The following is a 27163-nucleotide window of genomic DNA, read 5'->3' as shown; positions in this document are numbered from 1 at the left end:
CTAATCGACATCACTAGCTGGCCATGCCTTGGTTAAAATATCATCGTTTGCCGTTTAATTCAAACGCCACATTTTTCGGTATCCATTAGTTGACCACCATTAATCGATCTTTGTTATCTTATCCTAAATAATCTTTATTGGAACTTGTTGCGGTAAACCCTCCCCAGTTATGTCGTATTATTTTGTTATCATTTGGTACCTTATCTAACGGACGATTTTAAATACAATTACGCTCAGCTTAACCCAAGTTAGCTTATTGGCTACAAGGATGTTTCTTTTGATTCAGTGTCAATTATTTAAGGGCCATGCACTGAAGAAAGAATATTTAACATACCATTCGATCTACAGTTCTCATTAAAGTTACACTGAATAATATGCAAAGATCCGATCTCCAATATTTTTAAAGAAAATGCTGAAGATGTTTGGGGTTAACAACCTTTTGGACAATGCTTGCTTTAAAATTAAAGTCAGCGTTTTTTTTAACAGAACGCTTTAATACAGAGTATTAACTATAAATGAAAGTTATTATCATTTGCCATGAAATTTGGCAAGGGTTTTTTTTTTTCCCGTTTTTTTTTTTTTTTTTTTTATTATTATTATTATTTGCAATTTAGAAAGGGCGTCTAATTTTCGATAGAATTCAGTTGCGCGATCTCAGAAAACTTGTCAATGCATCTTGAAACTCACACAATACATTTTAGTGTGAAGTGTGTTTCACGAATTCAAAACTGTTTTATCTCCTTAATAACCCAAGAGCATCTCGCGGTTTTCTTAATTCCGGGACGCGCCATTTTGAAAAACCCGGTTGCAAAGATGGCGCGAAATATTTGCTTGCACGGCGGGATTCCAAATTCCAATTTTTTTTGTCGATTAGTCATTCAAAGCCAGTTTATAAACCGGGGAAAAGAGTTGGCAGGTCATGTTGGAAGGATGTCGATTTTTCGGGAAAGCAGGTTGCCAGTTTTCACACTGAGTTTTCACAAGGACTCCTAGTTTTCAGTTGTGTCGCCGAATTACATTTGTCTCGGCACGGTTAATGTTACGTAACTGCTTGTTCTCTTGTGGGAAATCTGCGAATGCCATTGAACGTTTCAGCAACCTGTGTTGGAGTTGTGGAACGATGAGATCGCAGTGTCGGGACGTCAACATTTTAAAGCCACTATGCAATTCACTCGCCGATCTTTTCAGAAGAAATTTGTCTGAGCAAAAGTTCGGTTTAGAGAAGTTTATTTAACAACATTCCAATTGCGCCATTCTAAGTCCACCCACTAAAATCACACTTTGAGGTCTGAACCCTGATGCGCCGAACCAGGTCAACCACAGTGAAAGAATACCAAGAAGAAATCCACTCCACTTGTTATGTCAGGAATTACATCAGATTGCTAACACTCTCTGTAGGAAATACGATGGACCTCCCTGGAATAAGTTGTTCCACTGTGTTTTGTTAAACACACATCTTATTTTCTTAAGACGTTTATGTAATATCTTCAATCTGGGTTCAGTATTTTTATCTTCATTGTAGCAAGTATGATTACTAGTCATATTAGTTTACTCGTAAATAAAACACCGCGCCCTGTATTTATCTTTTAATTTTACAATACAGTTGGGATGTTCAGAGTAATATAATTAACTTAAGTTAAAGGTACAATTTTACAATGATAAGCAAACCCAAAATAACCTTAGAAATTCCATGTTGTGTAAATCTCTTGCAAACATGCAGAGCTTGACTGACATAAGACAACAATGGTCTCATTTCTGTCCTAAAGAATGAGTTTCATCCTATTGAAACTCATGCCGAAATCTGATGAATCTTTTTTGCCGGAGGGAAGCATGCAAGTTATTTGGTGCTTACCATTGTTGCCAAGATTTTATTTTATTTACTTGGACTGTTTCTTTGTTTATAAAAGGGTGATCTAAAATTAGACGATGGTCAAACCACCCCCTCCCCTCCCCTCCTCCACGCCACTATTTTTACCACCACCACCTCCTTTGATGTATTTCTTCACTTGTTTAATTAAACGAAAGAAGCGCCATGGGTACCTAAAGCCAACAAAAACATGATTTGCATTTGAAAGGATATATTGGTCATATGTTGGTCATTTTCGTACAAGAACAGTGATATATTTGCGGAGTACTTTTCCGTGGTATCATTTTCTGTGCTAAAATCCATTTTTCAAGGGGAAAAAGCCCCAATCATTAATTCGATAGACCGCAAAATTTAACGTCATTATTGTTTGCAACTTAGTAATCCCTAAGAGATTAAAAAAAAACAGTGATGTAGAGGGCACGTTTTGGGAACTTGAAACCGAGAAGATAGCAATATTGCAACTGTCCATTGACCAACATGGCGTCAGATGACGTCATGTGCACTCAACAATTTTGTTTTCCAAAGCTAAACTTTTTTCGAAAAACACGCTGCCATGTTTTTAGACTGCCAAAGGCTTATCTACAGAGTCGAGTTCTACAAAGGTAATGCTGACATCTATAGTGGTTCCCTATGTCGACTCTATACATGTAAATTCATTTTTACACTTTGCGCGTGATTTTGGTTTGAAGAATTTTTAACTGACGGCCACAAAATCCCGGAGTTCGCATGAAACGGCGAAAACATTCGAAAAATAACAAGAATGACATGATATTAGTTCGAAATAAAATGCGGAAGTTTGCTGAAATGAAAACTAATACAGGAATGCCCTTAACCAATCTTGTCCTTAGAATATTTTAATTGAATTCTCGTTTTGATTTGATTTCGTGCATTTTTCTGGGCCCTAATTGTGTTAAGGTCGCTTGCTTAATTATTCTGATCTGTACTGCCTGCTGTTGCGGCAACGTATGGAGAATTAAGAGTCATGATCACAGATAAGATCAAAGATGAACATGAACCCTTATCATAGAATTGAATTTAGCGCACTGAATCAGTTTAACTTTGAGGAAAGAATTCTTCACGTGGTTTGTCGTGTTGTGCATATTATGCGATAAAAAGTCTTCGAATCTCATCATGTCTCTAGTATCTGAGCAACGCAATTACGAAAAAACTGAAAAGCACGTACACTTTACCAGTCTTAATCTAACAAACTATTTATTTGATATGTGTTTAATTATTCTTATACTAGTCTCTTATACTATTTTTTTATCCTAAAATAAATGAATTTAATTAAAGGGCATGTAATTAGTTCACTATATTTTGCCCTTTCCACTTTCCTTTCACCGCACTTTATTTTTAACAATACTGTATTCACATCATCATCGTGAAATACGCAAGTTCATACGTCATTTAAGGTAGTCACTAATTATAAATATCCTCACCGACATAACTTCAGCTACTCGTGCAATATGCTTTGCAGCCCTTAATGTCTGTATTGTCGATGCGGCAAAGCAGAATTTTGATAGCACGACTGACTTGTTCCGGCTTCACTTTGAAGTTAGGAAGAATATATTTAATTTAACTCTTAAATTGACCGACGCGCTTGCAGAAGCGATAACCAGTACAGAATGGCGTCGACAGATTAGGGTCGAATATAAAAATTTGGCCAAAGGTTTAATCTAGAATGTTCGTCATAATGAATATAAAAAAAAATCAAGGACAGAGTCGTTAATTATTTACTCGTAGCTTTCCTCGGATGCTACAAAACATTACCAGGGAACGCGGAAAGAGATTGGAACAGATTCGTCGGTTCTTTCGGAGCCTGCGCGCCCCGCATTTCGCCACAACCGAAAATCAGGTTCTTTGGGAGAATAAAAAGCTCGTAAATGTTGAGTTAATATTGTTTTTGCAATAATCTGACGCCACCTAAGTCATTAATTAATGAAATATGTACTTATAAGTATTGGATCATTGAGGTTTCGTTGAAATTTAGACCTTTCCATTTTAAGTGACTACACGGTCGCTTGTTTTAGCATCAAACATATTTCATGTTATGGAAAATCCAGCGTGAAAAACTGGTTCTTCAGAGCAGTTTTTGACGAATGGAAGGAAACCATTGCATTTCACTTCAGTTTTCAAGTTTAGCCAGGTTTCGCTCTGAAAATTTATTAACGAAACCTACTTAGAAATGGAGATTACTCTCTATATTTAGTAATATCGAACCACCTTTGCTTGGCCACCCATTTTGTGAAATCGTAAGCTACAACAGAAGGTGTCAAGCACTTACAATAAATGGGCTGCAAGAAAGAATTCGAAATCCTAGAGTTTCACATGTGGTTTTGTGAGATAGTGGGAGGTTCAAATGTAGTCATTTCAACTGCGCATTATTCCGTAAGTCGAGGAAACGTTAGCTGTACTTGTTAAAGTCTTGTGGAAATATGATGCAGTTCTTTGATCTTTCTTTCCCAACTTTCGCAATCTTGTCATAAAGATTATCTTTCTTAAAGTTAATCCATGTAACCTAGGATATGAAATAACTGTTTGCGCAAAATCTTGTTTAAATTCCCAAGTGGTTTTATATTCTGAGACAATCCATGCACTTTGTTATATTAGTGGTGGCTGCTTTGCACATGCAACCTGTTCGAGATTGGGCCGGTTGAGCAGACAAAATGGTCACGATATTGCGTGACGTTGGTCGCAACATTTTCGGGACACTTAAGCCACTGCCAGGCACTGCCCAGCTTAAGTGACGGACCATTTTTTTTTTTTTTTTTTTTTTTTTTTTGAGGTTGGGCGGGAGGAAATTGCTCAATTTTCAGGGGCATTAAATTTTTATCTCACTTTTAGGTTGGGCATGAGTTTGTATTGGTGGGCAATAGCTTGCGCAAGATTTTTTTAGCAAAATTATGATAGCTAGTAGAAAACGCTAGCTCGATTTTTTCCCCGTGGCTCCCATTGCACGATTTTTTATTTTCGGCAGTTTTTGCTGTGCATGAATTTTTTTTTTTTTTTTTTTGGAAAAAGGAATAATGGTCTGTCCCTAATAGCGTCGTATGGCTTCATCAAACCTGTCATAATTTTCACAATTCGAATTACTTGCTGCCTAAAAATGCAGTAGTATTGTAAGGAGAATTGAAATGTGATCATCCTGCTTGGGAGTGAATCTGAATTTTTCAGTGAAGCTTGACAAAGCGTGTTTTATATTTCTTGTTTTACCTTCTTGTTGCAGCTAATTACCCCCAAGTTTCCAGTTGTGGTGAAAGTCGGCCATGCAAATGGTGGATACGGCAAGGTAAGGCTGTCAATTTTGATGAACTTTACCTCTGAAAATTGGATAATATATTGCATCAAACACAAAGGACAGTGTGTGACTACTTTCCAAACACCGAGAAGAGAGTTGAAAATACGACGCGCAACAGAGTAATATAATAACATAATAGCTTTATTTACTCGTACATTTTACAGGTTTTATATCAGCGAAATGTAAATACAGAAAAAAAAGAAAGTGTACTCTATGAGTCTGGAGACTGAAGTAACCAAGGGTTTTCTAGTCAGTCTCCAGTTATTATGTTTGTATCGAGATTTAAGAGAAAAAAAAATTGAGTATTTTTGACGAACTTCGAGATGTTTGGAAACGTGGTCCAACACTGACTGTCTTTCGTGTTTGATGTAATCTATATCACATGAAATTTGATGTAATATAAATCTTCTCGATCGAAACTAAAACTAAGGAAAAAAGGAAGAACTCTACCATTGTAACTCCAAGAGTGCTGAACTTCGAATCAAAATTATTTGCGAAAATTATTTTTACTATTCTGCTTTCCGTAGTGCAAGATTATTTTCACCGGATAGGCTCCCCTGGATGGCCTTCCGATACCAGAAAAGCTGAAAATGTGAAATTTTTTTTTTCACAATTTTTCAACCACGCGGTTTCTTTGACGTCTCTTTCCTGATCGTCTGTTGGTGCGTCTTTCTCGCTTGTTATTTTGCACAATCTTCACTGCTTTCAAATTATCATTGATATTTTGTCGATTTTGTCACAGACTCGACGATTTTGCAACGTTTCCTGGGAAGGGAGGGAGGTGTCTAAGTGAAATGGGTCAAAAGATTGGTTTAAGTGCTTAAACAACTGTTGGAAAATATATAGATGGACATTTTGCGAAATTGTTGTGGCATGTACATTGAAATAATAATTATACAACTATTCAATTACTCTCAAGGAAATGACATCATTCGTCTGTTAATTTACACCGGAATATGGTCCCGTTATACCGACAATATAAAATGTCCCACTTGTCTGAAAAACACGCGACGGTACGCATGCAAACCACCGGCCATCTGAAGAGCAAATTCTTTGTATGCTCAGGAAACAAGGCGGAAAGGGTCGCTTTGTGTGAGAAGAATTTTGCGGTGAAAAAGAATAATATTGAGTCTCGCCTATTACAGTTAGATGTATCGAGAAGCTAAAACTTGTTCACCATTTTTAGCTTTCATTCCAAGACGTCTGCCGTCCGATTGTGGCGCGACAATCCTGAAGTTATTAAATCATTGCTCTATCTTCTTATTAAACTTTGTTTTCCAAATAAAGTTGTAGACATTCTCCGTCCGGGCGGTACTTTCATCCCAGACTCATCAGTTCGAAACTTCTGCTGGTGTTTTCATACAACGTTGTTAGACTTAAGAACATAAACATGGCAAAAAACACTGCGTTTCCGCAAGAAGACTTGTATGTAAACCAGTTACCTTTAGCCTGTACTGCAAATTTGACTATTTTTCTAAAATATCTTCTTTGTTACAAATGACAAATGAACGGCACCAAATGAAAGGCTGCTTGTTAAAGAATTCATTTGAATGATCTCTCAATAGGAGTTCAGTGAAGGTTAACCTATCAAAACCTAGAGCCATCTTGCCGACAATGCTAAACAGTACCACATGAAAGTACTTCTCAATAGCTTTCACTTGAATGGTCACACGCTAAGTTTCATCCACAGACTTAAAAGTCAGAACCACCCTGCAGCGTAATAAACAGTACCACATGAAAGAACTGCTCAATAGCTTTCATTTGAATGGTCACACACTAGGGTTTCATCCACAGACTTAAAAGTTAGAACCACCTTGAACAGCGTAATAAACAGTATCACATGAAAGAACTGCTCGATAGCTTTCATTTGTATGGTCACACACTAGGGTTTCATCCACAGACTTAAAAGTTAGAACCATCTTATACAGCGTAATAAACAGTACCACATTAAAGTACGGCTCAATAGCTTTCATTTGAATGGACACACACTAGGGTTTCATCCACGGACTCGATAGTTTTTTGAAAAAGTCGTTACACAGAAGCACTTCCTTCACAAACTCGAACATCTTATCAAATGCTTTCAACAACACGAGATTTCACCTTGGAAACTGAAGGATCAGTAAAGATCTGATTTCGCTCGCCCAAGCGTCTCTTTCGGGTGTCATGATCAATTTCCTGCGTGTGATTAATAGTGTCTCTTTCGGACAATAAGACAAATTCAATTTCACGAAAGGAAGCTAGAACTCAAGTGCATGAAAATCAATCTAAAAAGAATGTGCCTATCACTTTCAATTCACGGCTGAAAAGATCCAATTCAGCCAATTGTCTGCTGAGTGGACTTAAATCCAGCATTAAAAATTCCTCTGGGTGTTTTGATCATCTTAATATACCATAGACTGCTTGTTATTTAGAGGTTCTATCATTTATTAGCCCCACCTATATGCTAACAAAGCAAATATTTCAGTCATACCTCCGGATATATACCATCCAACCTTTCCTTATTAGTTTACTGACTTGCTCATATATGGAGCATTGAGCTTCAAGCATTGAGCTTCAAAAACTAATAGCCATTAGTTAGTTCGCATTCGAAGCTCTTCAGATTTTTGAGGTTTTATCAGAGTCGCTTTCTTGCATTATATCGCACATCAGAGCATTTAACTTCTGTCCTGTCAACTCTCTTCAGCTCCATTTCAGGAAGAGAAGAAGAGAGACCCTGGGAACGAGACTGAGTCGCCTAGTTCCCAGGGCCACTCTCTTCTTTCCTCTCAGAAAGGGAACGAGGTTACTCCCAGATCTGGGACCCGTTTTTCGAAAGCCGCGGCAACTTTTCGGGCCCGCAAAGCCATTTTTACTTAATCGGTATTTAAAGACAGAGAGGTGTATACGCCTGAAACTCCTTGTATGAAGGGAACCTTTATAAGAAATAACACGCAAACTGCGGTGATAAACATGGCAATAAAACGCATGTTAAAAAACAAAATTCACTTACTTGACGTTTCGTATGTTTCAACATACATCTTCAGAAGTGACCATTAGGAAATTAACTTTGTTTTTTAACATGCGTTTTATTGCCATGTTTATCACCGCAGTTTGCGTCTTATTTCTTATTAAGAAATAAGTTGTTCATATTAAGAATATGTGCATAAAACAGCTCTTTAGTCATAAGGTTGGAGATTTTGCTACGGCTTTACGGGTGCGAAATCTTTTCGGGACCTTCGAGAAACGGGCTCTTGAACTCTCCCAGAGATAAGTCCACCCAAAAACACTTTCAAATGCTACTTATAACCGGTTTTGTACGATACCTGGGTTTTTCTCTTTTCTTTCAGGTCTGTGTGCACAATCATCGTAGTTTCCAGGACATCGCCAGCATTGTGGCGCTCTCGGACACCTACGCCACAACGGAGCCGTTCATTCCCGGAAAATGCGACATCAGGATTCAGAAAATTGGCACCCACTACCGTGCGTTCAAGTAAGTTCTCATACATTATTATATTCTTCTTCGATGTAGACTGCGAGCGGCGAGGGAAGAACGCAAACCAGAAGCAGAGGCTAGCGGCGAAACCGTAAGTCGCGAGAAGTGCAGGCATCGGAAGACCGCGCTATTCCCGGTTAGTGGCCTCGCTGCTCCTCTCTGTTCGTTTGCGTTCTTCCCGCGGATTTTCAAGCAAGAAAGAGACTGCTCTCAGTCTATCTTCGATGCAGTGGAAGACTAAGAGCTGCTTAAGAGGTTACGAATTTTTCCCTGTCAAAAAATGTCGTTAGTACTACATTCCAAAAATCCATAGTATAAAAAGTGCTTTTTCTAACATTCTGTCTACAGGCGAACCTCCATTTCCGACAACTGGAAAACTAACACGGGTTCGGCGGTGCTTGAGGAGATAGCTATCACTGACAGGTATTAAAGTTTCGTTCTGTTGAAATTGATTTTCTCTGTGTCGCCGCTGACTTTATCTTTGTTCCTCAGATATAAAAAGTGGGTTGACGAATGTAGCAAGCTGTTTGGAGGCGGTCTTGACATCATGTGTGTGGAGGCGATCGTAGGGAAAGACAATAAAGAGTATATCATTGAGGTAACGTGCGAATACAAGAGGTAGACTTAATAACTGCGTGTATTAAATGGAGCAGTGTGTAGTATTTAGGGAATTCATATTTGTCTCATTTTATGGGAGGAAAAATACCATTTAAAATACCAGATGGAGTATTATTATTACTTCAAAAAGGAGTTGGCAGAGGCAAAATTGAAGATACGAGTGTCGATTCCGGCCTTTGCATCCTCGTCTTTATTATTCAGCCTAACTTCCTAATAGGTTCTGTTACTTATACAGTACTGTTCTAGAAAATCAAACCATAAATGGTAGGTTTTCCGTGACTTAAATATGGTCGTAAGCTTCTCAAAATCGTACTTAAAATTTCGGCCTTCAGGTTTTCGCACTGTTAACACCAGCTTTAGCTTAGAACTAGTAGATGTTCGGTATTTTCGTTTCCAAACAGAGAGGCAATACCTGTCCCGCGCTTATTGTTTTGAACTTGTTCTGTCGTAGGTGAATGACACAGCCATGCGACTTTTCAGTGACACACAAGATGAAGACCAGAGAAGGATCGCTGACCTAGTGATCGATAGAATGCAAAAGCAGTATCCACCGACCTTAGAACCCAGTACCGCCACGGGCGCCGCGCTGACAGGTACCTGAGCACACTGGTGATGAATTCTTAGCTTGTATAAAAATGTAACTTACAATTTCAAATTGGCAAATATCATGTCTGGAAAAGAACTCTATCCAGCACTCAAGCTTTAACTGGAACATCGTGCGGTTTTCAAATAAGTAGTGTGAAACAATTTAAAACCAACTTCTCAAACTCATTAATAATAATTAAATTCTTCAAGTTTAAACAAAGGAAATCACGACCTCTTAGGTATCTGGATATCTGATCTTAATTAGCATAGATTTTAACAATTTTATTTCTCCGTTTTCTCCATAGTTTTAGTTTCGACTGAGAAGATATATCAAACACTCAAGATAGTGTTTGACCACATTTCCAAACACCTCGAAGTTCGGCAAAAATGCTCCGCCGCGCGTCGTATTTTACATACATACTTTATTGTTACCTCCCCAATGGGGCTTTTCAGGAACAATTACTTAAATTACTGAGTTACTAATAACTACACAATCAAAATTAATCAAATTTAAGAAACATTTACAACATTATCTAAACTTTGTAGTCGCGAAAAATACTAAAAAATAAATGAAGTTTAGCGAGTATTTACAAAATTGTCTAAAAGCTTATTCTTTAAGATACGTTTAAAAACTTGAACTGAACAGCTTGATTTTAAAAAGGGGTCTAAATTGTTCCAAAGTCCAATAGTTCAACTCTCTTCTCGGTGTTTGGAAATGTGGTCAAACACTGGCTTTCGTGTTTGATGTATTATGTTAACACATCTGGCCAATCTCAATAAACGCAGATATCGCAATGAACCAATCAGAAATTGGGAAACTGTAAAAAGTGCGGGAAAATATTGGAAAACATGGAACCCATTCTGAAAGCGGTGGGATGCGTCAAACCAAGCTTCGATTGCTATTCAATTTGTCCAAGATTAATTGAAAAAAAATATCATGTTTATTATAATTGGTGAGAGAATGATACAATTTATGACCAATTGTAGGACCTTAGCAAGCTATCGCAGAAGCTTTCGGCGAACTTGACTTGTAGCGAGAGAAAAGCAGTGCTTAGTCATTACCGACGAGAAAGTGTTACAAAACAAACGAGGATCTGTCCCCGTGGACCACAAACTCGCTCTCTCAGGCCAAGTATTTTCTTTCGCGAAAAATCCAATGTGTCCACTACCATGTCTAGCTGTTTAAACGGGTTACTAACCAGGACAGAACACTGCTGTCCAAATCAGATCATTTCATTTTTTTTTTTTTCTTATCTTTTGCTTTTAAATAAAGTGGATGTAATCCATGATTGAATAATAGTAATTCATCTTTGGCTAATATTACTCTTTCTATTTCTTCCCTTCTCTGTCTTCCTCTATCTTTCTCTGTCTCTCAGCTGACGCGGTTGGTGATGGTAGTGGTAAGTAGCGGTGAGACACTTCTTCCTTTCTTTTTCACTTAAAGGAGCTACTTCAGGGTTTGCGCATCTTCAAAGGTTTAGCCTAATTTTTTCAAGTTCGTTGTTTGTAATCCGTGTTAATCTTCTCCATCCTTAACCATCCTCGTTCCTTTATGGTTTATTATCATCTCTTTGCTGTGTTTCTATCTTAGTGCACTGCTATTTTCAGGTTTCTTGCAATTTAAAGGTAATTTTGTACGTGGCCAGAATAACTCAAAACACCGAGACTGAGCCCCTGTAATCTCTTGTCGTCTTGTTTCACACGCATGACGAAGATGTCTTAATATAACTGAATTCTACCACCACTGATTAGGTGGCGTATTGTTTCTCAAAAACTCTCTTAGTAGCACTATCACTTTCCTCTTTCTAGTTCTGTTTTCATATTGACAATTTACGTTAATAAAATCTTGTTTCAGTAACACGCACTAAGATTAGATGGCTAGAAAGCTTGCATCAAGCTAGAAATACGGTTGTCACGAGTCTACACATCTGTCACCTTAGAGTTGCAACATAGTAAAGTTTAAAGATGATTTCTAGTCGCACTGCACGCTCTCCAGGTTTTGTTTGATTCATCTAAGACGTCACAGAATGTAACTTCTTGCAACTTCATGAGGGAAATGCGAAGCTTCATGTTAACCGTCATTATGAATGCGAAGCTTTATGCTTCTTTCTTTCTGAAACGAAACTAGATGAAACAACTTTGTAGCTGTAGAAATCAAAGAAACGGTTGGATATAAGAATTTAACGTGTCACAAAGATGAGGACAGCGGTTCGTAAAGAATAACCTCGATTTTCCATCGAGTGAGGCTTGCAAAACTCGAGATGCTGAGACTGCGCCGTACGGACTGGAAATCATCTTTAAACTGCCTCTTTCTGTTTGCACTCGAATGAGTAGGGAGAAGTCAGCAGGACTCATGGGCCTCCACGCAAAGTTCCCAGCGGTCAAGCGTGCCGCCCGCGCGTAGTTCCCGCCATAACTGTCGCTTCGCATAGACCTCTCAAATTTTCGAAATCCTTCAGTTTTAAATAGCGTTGTCCACATTATGCTCACAATTTTCACTGTTGTGCTAATTCTTTATGCTCAAAAAATGTTACTATTATGCTCAAAAAGTCCTCCTTTTATGTTCAAAATTTTTCTCCCGGATCACTCATTTTTTACCTAAAATAAAATACAATCGCTTGATATGCTTATATGGATGATTATAAATGAGTCCCAGACTCCCAGTCGCCCTACGTGGCCACGTCCGTTTCTGTCGTGAAGTTGTCGGAGACTTCGTGTTTCGTGCGTGTTTCTTTGTGGTTTTTATTGTAAGTCTAGACATCATGTCAAGAGACAATGGACATTTAGTGACAGACTTTGATCAACCCGTTTTTCTGATTATCACCTAGCAACGACCAATCACATTGTCTAATGAAACAGTATAAAGAGAAACATTTATTTCGTGCATTCAGAGTAGCTATTACACGCCCGTTGTAACAGTGAAAGCTAAGAGAAGAGATTAAAACGTGTGTTAAAACCCAAACGACTTTATTGATTGGGGCCTAGTTAGATTACCGAGTGACTAACCCTAGTGAACGGGGCTAAGTTCGCGAAAAAGTCTGGGGAAGTCGATTGTCACGTATATTTCTCCACAGGAAATCAGGAATCCCAATTTCGAGATTGTACCTAATTCCGATGTATTTATTTATTTATTTTCGATATTTTGACATATTTCCGGGAATTTTTCTAACTATCATGTTGGCATAATGCTCGATGCTCATGCCTCACTATTATGCTCAAAATTATGCCGGCAACCCTAGTTTCAAACCAAAAGTTAAGACAGTCCTTGGAAACTTTAGCTTTGTACGCCGCCCGTGCATAGAGGATTTCACTATTGTTATAAACCTCGTTAATCGGCACGTAACTTGGTTTAATAATGCTCTTTTTGTAACTTTTTCTGACAAAAGTCTTGCACATTTTCGCTTCAAACACTTACAATTTTTGAGAAAACAACAATTGCGATAGATATTAGCGCCGGTTTGACCGCGGTGCACTTGCAGCACCACTCTTGTAACTATGTTTTGTGTGTGGCTTAAACAAAGGTGTTAAATTAATTAAGTGTATATATTGTTGTTCTTGTTGTAGGTGCGTTCAAAGTTATCGGGGGTCCCGGCGCACCAACAGCTTCAGAAGGGGCAACGAAGACGCCGGAGAAGAAGAAAAATGGAATGTTCAGTGGGTTTATCGATTAGTTTTCATTTATTGAATGTTCTAACGGTGTGTCTAAAGAGTGGAAACTTGTATATCCGGGGGGGACTCCCACATAAAAAGGACGGGGAGGCTCGTCGTACCTTTTAGGGTTAAAAAAAGCGGGTTTGGTACCTCTTGAGGGAGTTGAGCCTCAAAAGGTCCACAGCGGCAACGTTTGAGGTACATGTACCTTGAAGTGCATATATTAAGCTGAAAAAAATATGACAGGAGATAATGTGTTTTTTTAGAATTGGTACCTCTTAGGGGTGAAAATAGTTTCAAACTACGCCCACAAAACAGGATCTTGGCACCTCTTAGGGGTTCTTTTCAAAAATTAAGACGAGCACCCCCGTCCTTTGATACGTGAGTCATCCCCCCCCGGAATTATATACGAGCATGTCATTCTAGGTCTTTTTTAATTGACATGTTTCTGTTAATGTATAACTTAGAAATATTTATTGAATGAAGCGCTGGACGTTCAAAGTTGACCGTTTCGAATGCTTATTCAACGCTGTACTTGGCTAATATGAAATGAATTCGTTACTCGAAAGTCTGCTCGGAACATCTAAGGTCTTACTTATTGAAATGTAAGAAGAAATGCTTATGTATTGAACGTCCGTTTATAGAATACAAAACTAAAGAAAACAACTTGAGCTTCAATATCTTCTACTCCTTGGTTTGTATGAATGCCTTTGCTGTGAATCACACGGTCTATTTCTTAGAGACTGTGTTTCCTTAGTTAACGTATCTTAATTAACATTACGGCCTTTAGCAGCTGTAGCATTTCTTTATTAATTAAAATTGAATTATTTACAACCGAGGGAAACTGCTTTGTCTGTAAATAGGATAATGTATGAATCAGAGCGGCAGTCGGTGAAAAAGGCGGGAAACGTCACGTGAGCCCATTGCTCCTGATTGGCAGTGAACGCATTGTCCTTGCTCTGATTGGGCAGAATGTGACGGTCCGCCAGGCTACAAAGATTTGGTCAAAGTGAATATTGGCTGACCAAGCCAAAATGTGACCGTATGAAAATAGTGAGTTGTAGCTAATTGCAAACTAAACTTGAGCCAGCGAAGAGAATAATCTCTTGAGTCAACTTATAATTTATCAAGAAAGGTAGCTTCGCCTTCACGAGCATTTTCGTGATCAACTAAAGGTGATTGCCCTCTATTGACACCAAATACCAATCTGCAACGCGCTTTGGAAAATAAAGAGTGATCCTGCAAAACATAAATGCGAAAGGACGCACATTTGGGCTCTTATAGGATGTGGTCCTGATATACTGGTGAACTCTTGTTACTAACATAAACGAAATGCATGGTGTCGTAAAAGGAAATTGCGTTGGGTCTGAAATGTTTGTCTCGTGTAGTCTTGCTTGTCTTAATGGTTTTTTCAACCGTTCGAAACCTAAGACTTTCCTATTCGAGCACAAATTCCGAAGCTATAGGAGGTACAAAAATTTCCTGAGAAAGTTTCTGCTAAATCCGAGAGCTGTTGAATTTCCGGATTTCAAACCACTGAGCTGAAAATTCCGGAAATTCGGCAATAAAATCAAATGGAACGGAAATTCCCGGCGTTAAATTTTAGAAAAATTGGCTGTATCTTTCGAGGTTGTCCCCTCTTAACGGTTGACCCCTGTTTTACTTGCCACTGGAAATTTCCGGAAATTCTAACCAAAATTTTTGGTTGAATGGAAAGTACTCATGGTTGTAAATTTTTTAAAAATGTATTCAACAGAACTAATGACTGGGCTTATGTATAGGTAATCGAGTTAGTTTATATTTAATTATTTGATGTATTTATTTTTCCGCTTGTAAAATTTATTAGTTTTTATTTTTTTAAATTGTATTCTCGTAAAACCATTGTAACATTACTCTGTACTATTCAATGGTTGTAGGCTTGAAGGCGATTGTAGACTGCTGTATTTAAATATCTATATCAGACAGTCAATAAATGACATTCCCAGGCCTTTCGTCAGGCTATTTCAGTATTACACCATATAACTCCATACATAAGGTACCTACATATGAAACGTTATATATGAAGTACCTGCCGAACACCAATGCAAGATCAGACCGCTGACCATTAGCAATGGTGGCTCTTGGTATCAGGTTGAATAAAATCATTAGAGGGTGGGTCGGATCGACGTGAAATGACTTCCTGTTTGAGGATAGGCAACCTGGAGCCACTAAACGTAGCCATGGTAACGCACCAAAGCAAGAACAATCTCTATTTGCACGTTAAAATTCAATGAGAGCTAATTTTCATTGGGAGCAGATGTTTCCGCCCTCTCATCTTTATAATTTGAGCGTGAGAAAATTGACCGCAGGCCAAACTGTTTGTTTGGCTTTTTGGAGGACATCTTTCGGCTGTGTGCCCTGAGAAATAAGGTTTCGTTTCGAAAATGCGAGATTAAAACGATGTAAAGACGAGCCGGTCGCAACGAAAGGTGACCGGACGTCTTCATTTCGCTTCCTTTACAACATACATGTCATACAACTAGACCACGACATTCGCGATCACTAACCTGTGTGGCAGCCGCTCTTCCCGAAAGAAAAAATCGGAGAGACGCTACTTTCTCCGATTTTTTCTTTCGGGGAGGGCGGCTGTGACACAAGAGATCACCTGCTTGGTTTTTTCTTCGAACTTTTATTTTCATAGCACAATTGTAACGGACTTTCAACTATAAATATCATAGTGGTAAGGAACCTCCCGTAAACAACACAAAATACCCTCACTGGATATCGATGATTAAATAAGTCCACAGGATAGTGATTTATACATGCTGAAATAATTTACCAAAAGTTATGCAAGCTTGCCACTTTCTGAAATTAGAATTAGACCAAGAATAACAATTCATTTCAAGGTAGTGAGGTGAAATTACTACCACGGAGGAATTTGAAAACGCAGCTTTACGTTCGCGGTAAGGCCTACAGTCTACACTAATCCGTCACGAAAACGGAGCCTGTCGAAAACGCTCTTCAAACCGGAGGAACTTGCAAACGCCGGCTTTTAGTTTTGGTGTGGACGGAAAACATTTTGAGAAAGGAGCTTTTCGAAAACGAGGGTGCCAAGATAACCACGTGATTTCCCCGCCCGAGTTTACCTCAAACACAAATATAAAATAACCGCCGATAGTTGCGCTTTCAAATTTCTCCGGAGTAGTATGGACGGAGCATTTAAGACAGCACTTGTTTAAAACGCCTGTTTAAGAAGCAAAGCTATTAACAACTCAAGTCAAGATCGTTTAACTACCTGCTAATAACAATCTCTAAAAAACAATAACATAACAGAGAACAGGTGGATTTCTGGCCGAAACAGGAAACATAACGGAAGACGGAGAGGAGGGCATATTCGTGACAACTGCTTAGCACAGTCATCAATTATTTATTTTCAGGACGGTGTAACAAATTCGAGCATTTACAAGACCAGAAAATAAGTTGTAAGAGGCTTCTTCGTTTTAACGCTCGAACATACCTCTGATTTCGAATTGGCAAATATTCAAGGTAAGACGTTTTTTGTGCATGATACGACGAACATTTTATTTCATTTATTTGTTTATTTCTATTGTAGTACCATTTTGTAGGCGTTTTAGCGTCAGGGCGGGTTGTTACGAAAACATAATCGTTAACAAGCCAAAAACACAAATATTTATATAATACTGAGAAAGTTCCTTTTGCCGAACTGTTTTAGAGTTTCATAAAGGAAATTTTCCCGTTGGGGTTCTTCAAATTCACCGGCATGTTAGAGAAAATTTCCAACCTACTATTACACAATTCACTTCTTGTTAACATGAATTTGGTTTTAGCTGAATTTACAGCAAACTTCTGTCAGCATTTTACATCATATCAAGTTGAACAAACTTAAGAGATACCATAAGGAAATATATTTTGAAAATCAATCTTTATAAATATCGAGCAAGCTGTTTACAAATGCCCGCGACTCGATCGAGGCTCTCAAGCCGTTGGTATTGTCTACCATAACCAATTGGAAATGTTCTTTATTGAAATAACACAACTGTTTGCACAATGGATGCATGGCTTCCCATTGAAAATGTGTAATTTGTAATCATCAGAATTCTACAAGAAAATATGGCACGAAAATATTTGTTTTGCACGCAGAAAAGAGCTGTTGCTTCCGCGAAGCAGATTCGTGATGATGTGATGTTTGTTTTGCGGAAAAAATAAATAAATAAACGTTATTTCTAATTTATTGCACTGAAAATCATGGCATTAGAGAAGGGTTCTAATGTTTGTAATATCCAGACATTGGACTGCTTCGCTTGAAAAAAATAACTCGCCGAAACCTATTATATTAATAAAAAAAATAGTTAAGGAAAACCCTTCCATTTAGTTTAACACATGCCAAATGAATAATGTAGGCCAGTTTCTACAGAATTTAAAGTTATTGGGTTCAAGTTTTGCCTATTACTACTAGACAACTGTCTGACAGATTGCATAAACAACGATTCCAACTGGCTAGTTTCGTTATTAACCCGTGAAAGCTTTAATAAAGTTTTCATGGAAATATATTGACCCGTCCTTTAAATATTTACGTCTAGTGGGAGAATTCACACTCATTATACCTCGAGGGACGAAACTTGTTGTACAAAAGTGGCGATTTTTTCGCCCGATGATCAGACATATGTCTACAACAATAAAATCTGTTTGCTTTGGCACGGAAAGTTTTCACCTTGATGTTTGACTGCGAGAAGATCTTGTTGATGAAGTTGGCCTAAGTATAGAAAAATCTAGACACTTGAAAATATATAATACATAGCTAGGAGATGGCAGGTGGATCAGTAGGGGATAACTGTCAAGTTAATTCAGTTATTGTTGTGGATCTTATCAAGTTACACATTTTTTAACCATAACAGTAAACATTGAATGCAAACTTGACACCATTTCTACAACAACGGAGTAAACTTTCTCGCTTTAATGTAGCATCACCCACTGAGGTACTGAATATTCGTACGTTTTTCACGCAAAAGGCGTTTTATGAAAGCAGGGCCGCGAAGGCACAGCTTCTATCACATACTCAGTCTTTCTCCACAGACACTTCATGTAGTTCGCTGACGTTCACCGGATATTCTTTATCTCGGAGGATGGTTTTGTATTCAAGTTCTGACAATCAGGAGCAATCTTTCCTGCCCTCGATAGCTGACGACAATAGCTCAAAGCGTAAACACAAAGCAAAAAGTGGCACAAAGAAAAAATATTTGCGTCAGAAGAAACAAAAAGATGTTATAGTTCACTTTCCTGAACTCGCGACGAAAAACTCGTCGAAAACAGTCGCTGGGAAGTCTTCATCACCGAAGGTGACTTTTCAAACGCAAGAAATGTTAAAAACACGACAAAAAGAAGCTACTAAACCAACCAAGCTCGAAAAACGACGAGGCAATTTACGTTTGCCTTCGCTCGCTTTAACGTCAACATCGGAAGGTGTTACAAGTAAGCCCACAGAAAGCTGGAGTGCTGCGTTGGGTTTACGCGATACTTACGAAATTCCTCGAGGTCTTTTGAACAAACTGACCGACGAGATACTCAAAATCGACAGACAAATGAGAGAAGAGGCTAAAATACAGCGGATCAGAGAAAACAGGATGATCTCTTCGGAATGGGGGCATTCGATAGAGCCAAAACATTCTTATTTCGAAGGCAGGTTTGAACGAACTTCGTGTCAAGGGTTCTCCTATTTTCCTTGTCTTCAGAAGAAGTCTGTGGATCAGAGCTCCGATTCTATGCCACCGCATTGGGCAGAAGATAAAATGCGAGAGAGAATGACTCGCCACGAAGCGGAAATTGGAAGAAAACTGAGAGAATTTAAACACCGCCATTCGCTTTTGAAGTACAAAGACTGATGCATTGAATTTGAACACCACCATTTGCTTTTGAAGTAGACTGATGTATTGATTTGTGTTAATTGAAGAATTTTTGTCAGCGGAACTATTGCGAGCTATCAATAACGTTGTTAATCGCTAACTGCTAGTTAAATTTATTTATTTATTCATTTATTTATTTACAAATTTATTTCACATTTGTTATAACTTCGATACTTTGCAGTAGTTGCCATGGAAACTAATCTTCGATCTCACTAGTAACGGACGGAGGAGATCTGGGTCGGGTAATAAGAGACCTCAAAGAAACGCCGATATCCAAGCAACTCCAAAACCTTGATCTAACATTATTTAACATTATTATTGACATCAGGAATATCTCAAAGACTCTGACGCTGTAGCATGTAACGATTTAATTCTTTCTTGGAGGACATGCATGCCGCTGAGGTGGGCTTTTACAATTCTATTTCTTAGCAATCTCACTGCACACAGTCACGCAATTTGTTAGAAATGGGTTTGGTTTCCTGGTCCATCTGATTTAAGTCACGCTTTATACCTCAGATGTAGGAGGCGCGGTGGCTTCATGGTTAGTGCGCTCGACTCCGGATCGAGCGGTCCGGGTTCAAGCCCTGGCAGGGGACATTATGTTGTGTTCTTGGGGAAGACACCTCACTCTCACAGTGCCTCTCTCCACCCAGGTGTATAAGTGGGTACCGGCGAATTTAATACTGGGGGTAACCCAGAGATGGACTAGCATCCCATCCAGGGGGGAGTAGAAGTACTCCTAGTCGTTTCATGCTACAGAAACCGGAGGTAAGCGCCGGCCTGATGGGCCACTCGCTCGTATATGCAGATTTTACCATATACCTCAGATATGCTAAATCAATCCAAAAAAAAAAAGAAAACGGTGAATCCATAGGGCGGCAAGACAGCTCATGTTTCTTCACAAACTGCTTTTAAACTTTCTTCGGGGAAAGAAAAAGTATTCTTCCTTCGTTCTAAGGCTTCCCGGGTGAATAGTTTCCTCTTGTTTCTTCAATGTTTTCTTCTCTAATTCTTTTTTCAGTCTCTCTCTCTCTGTTGTTCATGGTCTTTGGAGAAGGAAAACGCGGGAAGTAGGAATATCTCTCTCGCGATAGTTTTTTCGAGCATTGTGTAAATCGTAGATCACGTTGGAATTCGTAGTTTTTCATCAATGAGTTTTCGGTGTTCTCCTTAACGTCAACTTTTTTAGAAAAGTGGTTTTCTGTTCCTCGCTCGTTGTCCAAACCAGAAAAGTCGTTTCTGCGAGAATTCTCTTCAAATCGTCTATCTTCCGAAGACATACTTGACGCCGAATCGTGGATATCTGGTAACCTTAAATCTGCTTCTTTTTCTTCTTTGTGTCCGTTTGCCTCCATTACCGATTGTATAGCATCTTCGAATGCAACTCTCTTAACAATGGGCCTGTCGCTTGAGGATATATTTGGTAAGGCGTCCGCTTTGCTTGTAGTTTGAAATCCTTCCCGCATCTCGACCGCATCAAAACCATCCTTTGTATCATCACATTAGAATTCCATGGCATTAAAGTTGGAAGCTTGATCGCTTTCTTTAGTTCTCGTTCCTGACTATGCATCATATTTACCTGGAAAGATTATAAAACACTTTTTTTCCCGATGACACACTTGGATAGACTTAAAAGTAAACACAAATATATAATTGGGTTTCCCTAATGAATAGAAAAAAAACCTGTAGATTTTGCACCCAAGCACCTGTATTTTTTTAGTATATTAAAACTCTTCACTCTTTGAGCAACTAAATGGTAACCATGTGAATACGCTCATGTTTATCATTTCGTGTGGTTGACACCAGCACATTACCATAACGACCAATCCAAACACTGACACAAGTAAAACAAGGTCGGTGCCGACAAGTTTCGTTATCAAGACTCATACCATCGAGTTTACTTTAGTAAAATTCTTTACATATATCCTGTTACTAGCTGATAGTTCCTCGTAGAAAACCTCAGTTAAAAGTAATTCTACCCCTTCAGGAATCTTTTCCCGATACATGCAGCTCGTGGATGAAGCACAAAACTTTCCGAGACGATAACAAAATACTTACCATCGAGTTCACTTGAGTAAAATTCTTCTTTTCATATATCGTGTTCCTTGCTGATTCTTCCGAGTAAAAAGTCCAGTTAAAAGTACTTTAAAGCCTTAAGCACTCTTTGCCTTTACACATGTCGCTTTTTGGATACAGTCGCGCTAGAAATGGTGACTTGTAGATACTTTGCGAGACGTAAACAAAATACCCAGCTGCCAAACTTGGCGGCAATAATATTAAAGAGCTTCTTTCATTTAAACCAAGTTGAAAGTGATAACTAACACTTAGTACCACCCAACTAGTGGACTAATGCAAATCCTGCATTTTAATTGGCTACGCTACTAGAGGACTATTAGTAATAGTCCTCGAGTAGCGAAATTGGCGCAGTCGAGCGTGACACTTTCTCTCGTTTTATTCCCAAATAAATATTTCTTCAACTTGCATTTGCTAACTTTATTACTGCCTTTTCTGTCCGACTAGTAGGGTAATATTAAAACAATTAGACCCTTCGCCCACAAGGGCCACGGGTCAATAGCCCATTCGGCTTCGCCTCAAGGGCTATTGACCCGTAGCCCTTGCGGGCTACCGGTCTAATTATTAATTAGTTTCCTTTAATTCAGTATTGTCTCCTTTAGCTTTTTCGACTGTTTCAAAGATAAATTCAAGTAAATTACTTTGCAGAAAAAACAGAATCCTTTCTTTGAAATTTGGAGCGTTGGGTTTTAAAACAAAAATAAACGGCATTCGGTTTCAGTGTAATTTCACTTGTAAAAAACATTATCAAAGGAATCATTTCTTATTAAAACCGATTCATCTGCCTCTATAACGAATTAGTACCGTGGAAGTAACAAGCGCTCTTGGCACATTCTGATCCGAGCAAGAAATTTATATAAAAAGCACTTTTAACAATTGTTAACGATGCCTTGTCGGCATATGTAGGCGCTAATTAGTATCGATCTTTCAATTAAGCATTAGGAAAAATCTTCTCCTGTTCTCACAAGGCTTTTCGCCGGAATTCTCTGTAGTTTTCAGACTTGACATTGTTTGTATTGTTTGTAGGCCTGTATTTGTATTTTTTCTTTTGCAAATCACTCAAACTCGTTCCTAAAGCCTGCGCACTTTCGATCATCGGTGACTTATTCCTGATTTCAGGCTCTGGGAACGAGACAGCAATTTTTCGGGGAAATACCCGAAGACTTTCCCGGACTCTAATCGGCACCAATCGAAAATAACGCGGGCTATCCAAGATTTCCGTAGACAATCAGTTAGATCAACTTCGTACCTTTTTCGGTCGGCTCTCGTCTCCGCACTTTTTCAATTTTCCTACATATAAAATACAATTGAACCTCCCGTAAAAGACCACCCAAAATGTCAAGCCTAGGTTGTCGCCTACGGGAGGTGGTCGCTTACGAGAGTTTAGACCATATTGGGTTCAAAATTTTTCCCTCAAGCAAGTGGTTGTTTTTAACATTTAAGGTCGTCTCTTTTAGGACTGATAGAGTCCAGTGTATGTGAACTTTTTCTTTAGATTTTTAAATGTTTTATTCATGTCAAAAGTCAATTTCGTGAAAAAATCCGGTACTTCCCAAAAATGCAATAATGTTATAACACCTTATAATCCAATTTGCCCTCTATTATCTGTCAAGTGATCGCTCACGGTGGGTTAAAAACAGAAGAAAATTTCAAACTTGTAGCTCTAACTTAAACGTGGTCGCGGTCGCTTACAAGAGGTTCCAAATATATTGATTTGGCTCGGAAACGTTTGGCATTTTGGAAAACTGGTCGTAGAGGAGAGATGGTCGCAACTGGAGGTTTGACTGTATCTCAAATACTAAATATTGACATTTTCACTTTAATTTCGACCGCAGGTTCTTCTACAATGTTGAAATAGAAAATGGCAGCCAAAATAACCGGTTCGATTTCCATACCGTTTAGAGCTTTTAATTAACACTTTTTTGGAACATCTCCAGTTCTGAATTGAAATTCTGAATTTCTCCACCGTGACTACAATACTGACTTCACGTATAATTTATAACTTTTCAGCCCTTTTCGACACAGGCTTAAATAACTTGGAATTAAGTAGCCAAATGAAAACAAACACAGCCATTAAGTGTTTGGCCATAAAAAGCTTCCTTAGATGTGAACAATAGTTTTAACTCAAAAGAAACCTTGGTTCACTTGTAGTTCTACTCGACTATAAATGTTTATTCAGGCCAACAGGTGGCAAAGTTTTGACAGAGTCGAATATTCCAGAATAATATAAACTTCATTTTCAATTTTTACATTAACTAAACATTCCGATTTAGTCCGCTAAAAGAGAGAGCCTGTAAATTGACAGCCCTGTTAGCACTTGATGGGCTTCCTAGAAAGAACTGTTTTTATTGGCTAATTTGCATTTCATATTTCAGTAAATACACTGTGATATTTAAACGTAATTTGGCAAGTATTTACTGCAGCGCAAAATACCGAATAGGGGCCCCTTTGTTGATATTTAGTCAGCAGGTACCGGCAAAAGGTTTTAATGCTCGTTTTGGCAAAACTGGACTGAAGTTACATGTTTGTAAATAATATATAAGTCAATTCCTTACAACAAAAAAAATACGTTTTCTGAGAAGAACTCCCTTCAAGGACTTGCTTGGGCAAAAAAGCGCAAAAAAGGCCCGCTAAATGTTTAGAGAACGTCTTGAAATAGATAAAAGCGCCGTCTTACTGTCAAATTTACAATAATATGTCATCGACGGAAAATCTTTTACAAGAGTCTGGTGATAGATCTACGAATACGTTAGAATCTGGTCACCGTTCAGAAAGGGCAGAAGACGATTTGTCTCGTCAAAAACACAGAGAAAAGGCCAGCAAGAAAAAGAAACATCACAGAGATGTAGGTCTGGAAAACAAAGGTTTCGAGTCGGACAGTGAGCAGGCAAACAGAAGTGTTAAACACTACACGAAGGTTCATCGAACATCGAGCGAAAGCGTTGCGCGTCAGTTAACAACGAAACCTGGACAAACGGACGAGAAAAGAAGGCACAGCTTCCCAGGGCAGCCATCTAGCGACACGACGGAGGCAGCTGACGTTGTTGCCCAGAAAGGGAGCAGACATAGGCGGCGTTCTAGCTCAACAGATGAAGATTTGCGGCGAAGAGCTTGTTTCAACAGTATGCGCCTTCGACGTCTTTCAAGCTCAGAATCCAGTCAGCTGCCTCCTTCGGAAGTCGATGTGAGTGTCGACGATGAAGTATTTTACGAAGATTTCACTGCGACGGACGCTAAAGAGAAGCATCAGGCACTTCGCGGTGGAGACAGGAATCAGTTGAAGGAAAACAAGACAGCATATTCCATGGGAAGCCTCTGCAACGTTGTAGAAATGGAAAACAGAAAATTGGACGAATATTCCAGGCGTCTGTCCTACGCTTTAGAAGAAAGGGCAAAATTAGAGCAAGAGTTAAGTCTTTTGCGCCAGACAGCGTCGGTTGCCAGTATATCCGCAGAAGAAAAGTGGAAAATCTCGTCGCAAATACACTTTCGAAACGAAAAGTATAATTCTGAAAGGAGGTTAAGTGCTCGAGGCAATGGAGGTAACCAATTCTCGTTTGAACAACTCAAACGTATCCAGTACGGGCACAGTCCGCGAAAATTACCTGATGTTCCAAGAGCTGTTAGTGGTAAGGGCGATGAGTTTGGCGAAGAAATACGTCCTGTAACTGAGAAAAAAGTTGAAAGGTTGCCTCCACGAAAAATCACTGAAGAATCCCCACTGCAATTGAAACAAAAAGGTAAAAGAGATGGCTATGGTTTGCCCCTCAGCGACTCCGAAAAGCAAAGGAGAGAACGCAAAACGGCTGATTTAGCAGCCGATTTGTGGCAAAAGCTGTTGAAAGGGGAAAAATTTCATGTCGAGGGCGAAAATATGATTGACAAAACACGTGAAACCTCACTTGATGGGACAAGGAAGACTGGAAGTACAAGAGAAGTCACCAAAAGTGCGAACTCATCTTATGCCAAGCCTGGAATGATCCAAAGAGATTCAGGCAGAGATATTATCGGTAGATTAGCTGAAGTGTCTGTCCCCACGACTTCAGGAGTAGAAAAACGAGAAAAACCACTTGTGCGTTCGGAATCTGAATCAAACCTCACACGCACTGATGCGTTTAGAAGAAACCAGAGGCGACCATTGCGTTACAAACGCCGTTCTACCTTGACCGAGGCGTTACCTGGAGCGACACAACCTTCCACGTCGACGCTCAACGAGGCGGAAACAAACAGGCTACGGCAAGAGAAACCGGAAAAATTGGAGGGGATTCGCAGCACTGAAGCCGTAAGCCAGAATCACAGCCAATGGTTTGACTACATGTTGCCTCCGGGGAAACGTGGAAATAAAAGAAACACTGCGTTACAAAATTCACCCCAGGCTCCGGGCGCCTCACAGCAAGGAATATCTGGAGCTGAGCAATCTCTATCAGAAAAGTTGCGCTATTATCAAGGTTTGCAGGAGCAGAGATCTCGAGAAGAAAACTCGTTTGATTTAGTTGATGCCTTCATGGCTGCAGAAGACGCCGAGGCAGAAAGAGAGTATCAAAGGAAAGCTGCTGGGGAAGCGGCCTTGCTGAGAAGGGAAGCTTCACGTCTGCTGTACCAAGCAATGAACTTGGAGCGAATTTGTGATCCAAACGCTAGAGTGCGGCACATTTTTACTCCGTATTAACCTTTATATTTCCTCCTTAGCCACGTTAAAATCGTTCGAAAAAAATGATCGAGACTTAATGAAGACTTTCATGAAAACAGTTTGGCCTCAAGCGCCCAGAAATGTTTTTGTATGTGACCTAACTTTTGATTATACAAAGCAGGGTTTTTAAGAAATCGATTTCTGCTTGTAAACACGCTTAGCTTGATCAAGAAAGTATGATATCTTGACGGAAGATGTTTTCTAGTCGGCAGAAATTTCTTAAATAAGTTTTCTTCAATGCTCAGACATTTCCAACAGGTATAACACTACAAGTGGTGTTTGATTTTAACTTGTGAAAGCACATCTTCATAAGATATTTAGAATTAAGGTACGAAATTTAGGCTAATGTCCGCTAACAGTTCTTGACATCATTGCTTTTTGAAAAAGCTCTTTAAATTTTCGGGAGTCCAAAAAGAATGGCTCCTTAAACGAATACGTTAACGAAAACTCGTGGCACTGTTTGTTTAACATTGTTGTCATGACTACTAAGTAACACCCCCACCAAAAAAATTCTCTGACGTTGTTCTCGCGTACTACGTTCGACGCGAGGAGCCTGGTAATAGCAATATCTCTTCATTTCTGAATTGAAATTTTAAGATGTTTTTGTACTGTTGAGGCTAGAGAGAAAAATATCTTGAAGCCTGGAAAAGGAACATAACTGAATTTCTGCACGAACAAAACGTTGTTGGATATTTTCAACACGCAGGCAGCTTTTGTGTATCACAAAATGAATAAACTAATTTAGAAATTAGAAATCGACTGCTGGTGTCTAATTTTGTTTTGTTAATTTGCCTGTTTAGTTGTAGCATGATGTATGTAAAGTAGGCACAAGTGTCAAGTACTGTCTCAAAGTTATACAGCATTTTTTCGCGCTCGCCTCCCACCAGTGTGTCCCGGGTTCGATTCCCAGACCCGGCGTCATATGTGGGTTGAGTTTGTTGTTGGTTCTCTACTCTGCTCCGAGAGGTTTTTTCCCGGGTACTCCGGTTTTCCCCTTTCCTCAAAAACC

The 27163-nt window shown here is 39.0% G+C and overlaps 3 protein-coding genes and 1 pseudogene across 6 annotated transcripts in view; 3 read left to right on the top strand and 1 right to left on the bottom strand.

Annotated features, from left to right (window-relative positions):
- The window catches only part of LOC145497157 (synapsin-2-like), a 49847-nt gene extending 36256 nt beyond the window's left edge, over nt 1-13591 (top strand). The window contains exons 6-12 of one of the 3 annotated variants that reach the window (XM_081476958.1): nt 5094-5156; nt 8492-8634; nt 8986-9060; nt 9130-9235; nt 9707-9848; nt 11217-11240; nt 13405-13591. In XM_081476958.1, coding sequence (XP_081333084.1) covers nt 5094-5156; nt 8492-8634; nt 8986-9060; nt 9130-9235; nt 9707-9848; nt 11217-11240; nt 13405-13511 — 660 coding nt within the window. In that variant the 3' untranslated portion in view covers nt 13512-13591. Of the gene's footprint in view, nt 1-5093; nt 5157-8491; nt 8635-8985; nt 9061-9129; nt 9236-9706; nt 9849-11216; nt 11251-13404 lie in introns of all 3 variants that reach the window. The other 2 variants (XM_081476961.1, XM_081476959.1) reach the window with 2 other exon arrangements.
- Nucleotides 13592-16390: 2799 nt separating this feature from the next.
- Nucleotides 16391-27163, top strand: part of LOC145497159 (uncharacterized) — a 171838-nt gene continuing 161065 nt past the window's right edge. The window contains exons 1-2 of one of the 2 annotated variants that reach the window (XM_081476963.1): nt 16391-17016; nt 18614-20261. In XM_081476963.1, coding sequence (XP_081333089.1) covers nt 18615-19370 — 756 coding nt within the window. In that variant the 5' untranslated portion in view covers nt 16391-17016; nt 18614 and the 3' untranslated portion in view covers nt 19371-20261. Of the gene's footprint in view, nt 17017-17958; nt 20262-27163 lie in introns of those variants that run through there. The other variant, XR_014050654.1, reaches the window with a different exon arrangement.
- On the bottom strand, nt 20268-21000 carry LOC145497162 (uncharacterized; annotated as a pseudogene).
- Nucleotides 24078-26910, top strand: LOC145497155 (uncharacterized). The gene has a single exon (XM_081476956.1). It carries the CDS (start codon nt 24160-24162, stop codon nt 26131-26133), a length of 1974 nt encoding a protein of 657 aa, XP_081333082.1. The 5' UTR covers nt 24078-24159; the 3' UTR covers nt 26134-26910.

Source organism: Orbicella franksi, chromosome 9, assembly GCF_964199315.1.
Source record: "Orbicella franksi chromosome 9, jaOrbFran1.1, whole genome shotgun sequence".
In the NCBI taxonomy this organism is placed as follows: Eukaryota; Metazoa; Cnidaria; class Anthozoa; order Scleractinia; family Merulinidae; genus Orbicella; species Orbicella franksi.
Note: the sequence above shows the minus strand (reverse complement) of the source record. Positions and strands in the feature narration are given on the sequence as shown.

Bases quoted from the DNA above. Each gene is read 5' to 3' on its own strand.
- LOC145497155 (XM_081476956.1), top strand. From the start codon at position 24,160: ATGTCATCGACGGAAAATCTTTTACAAGAGTCTGGTGATAGATCTACG.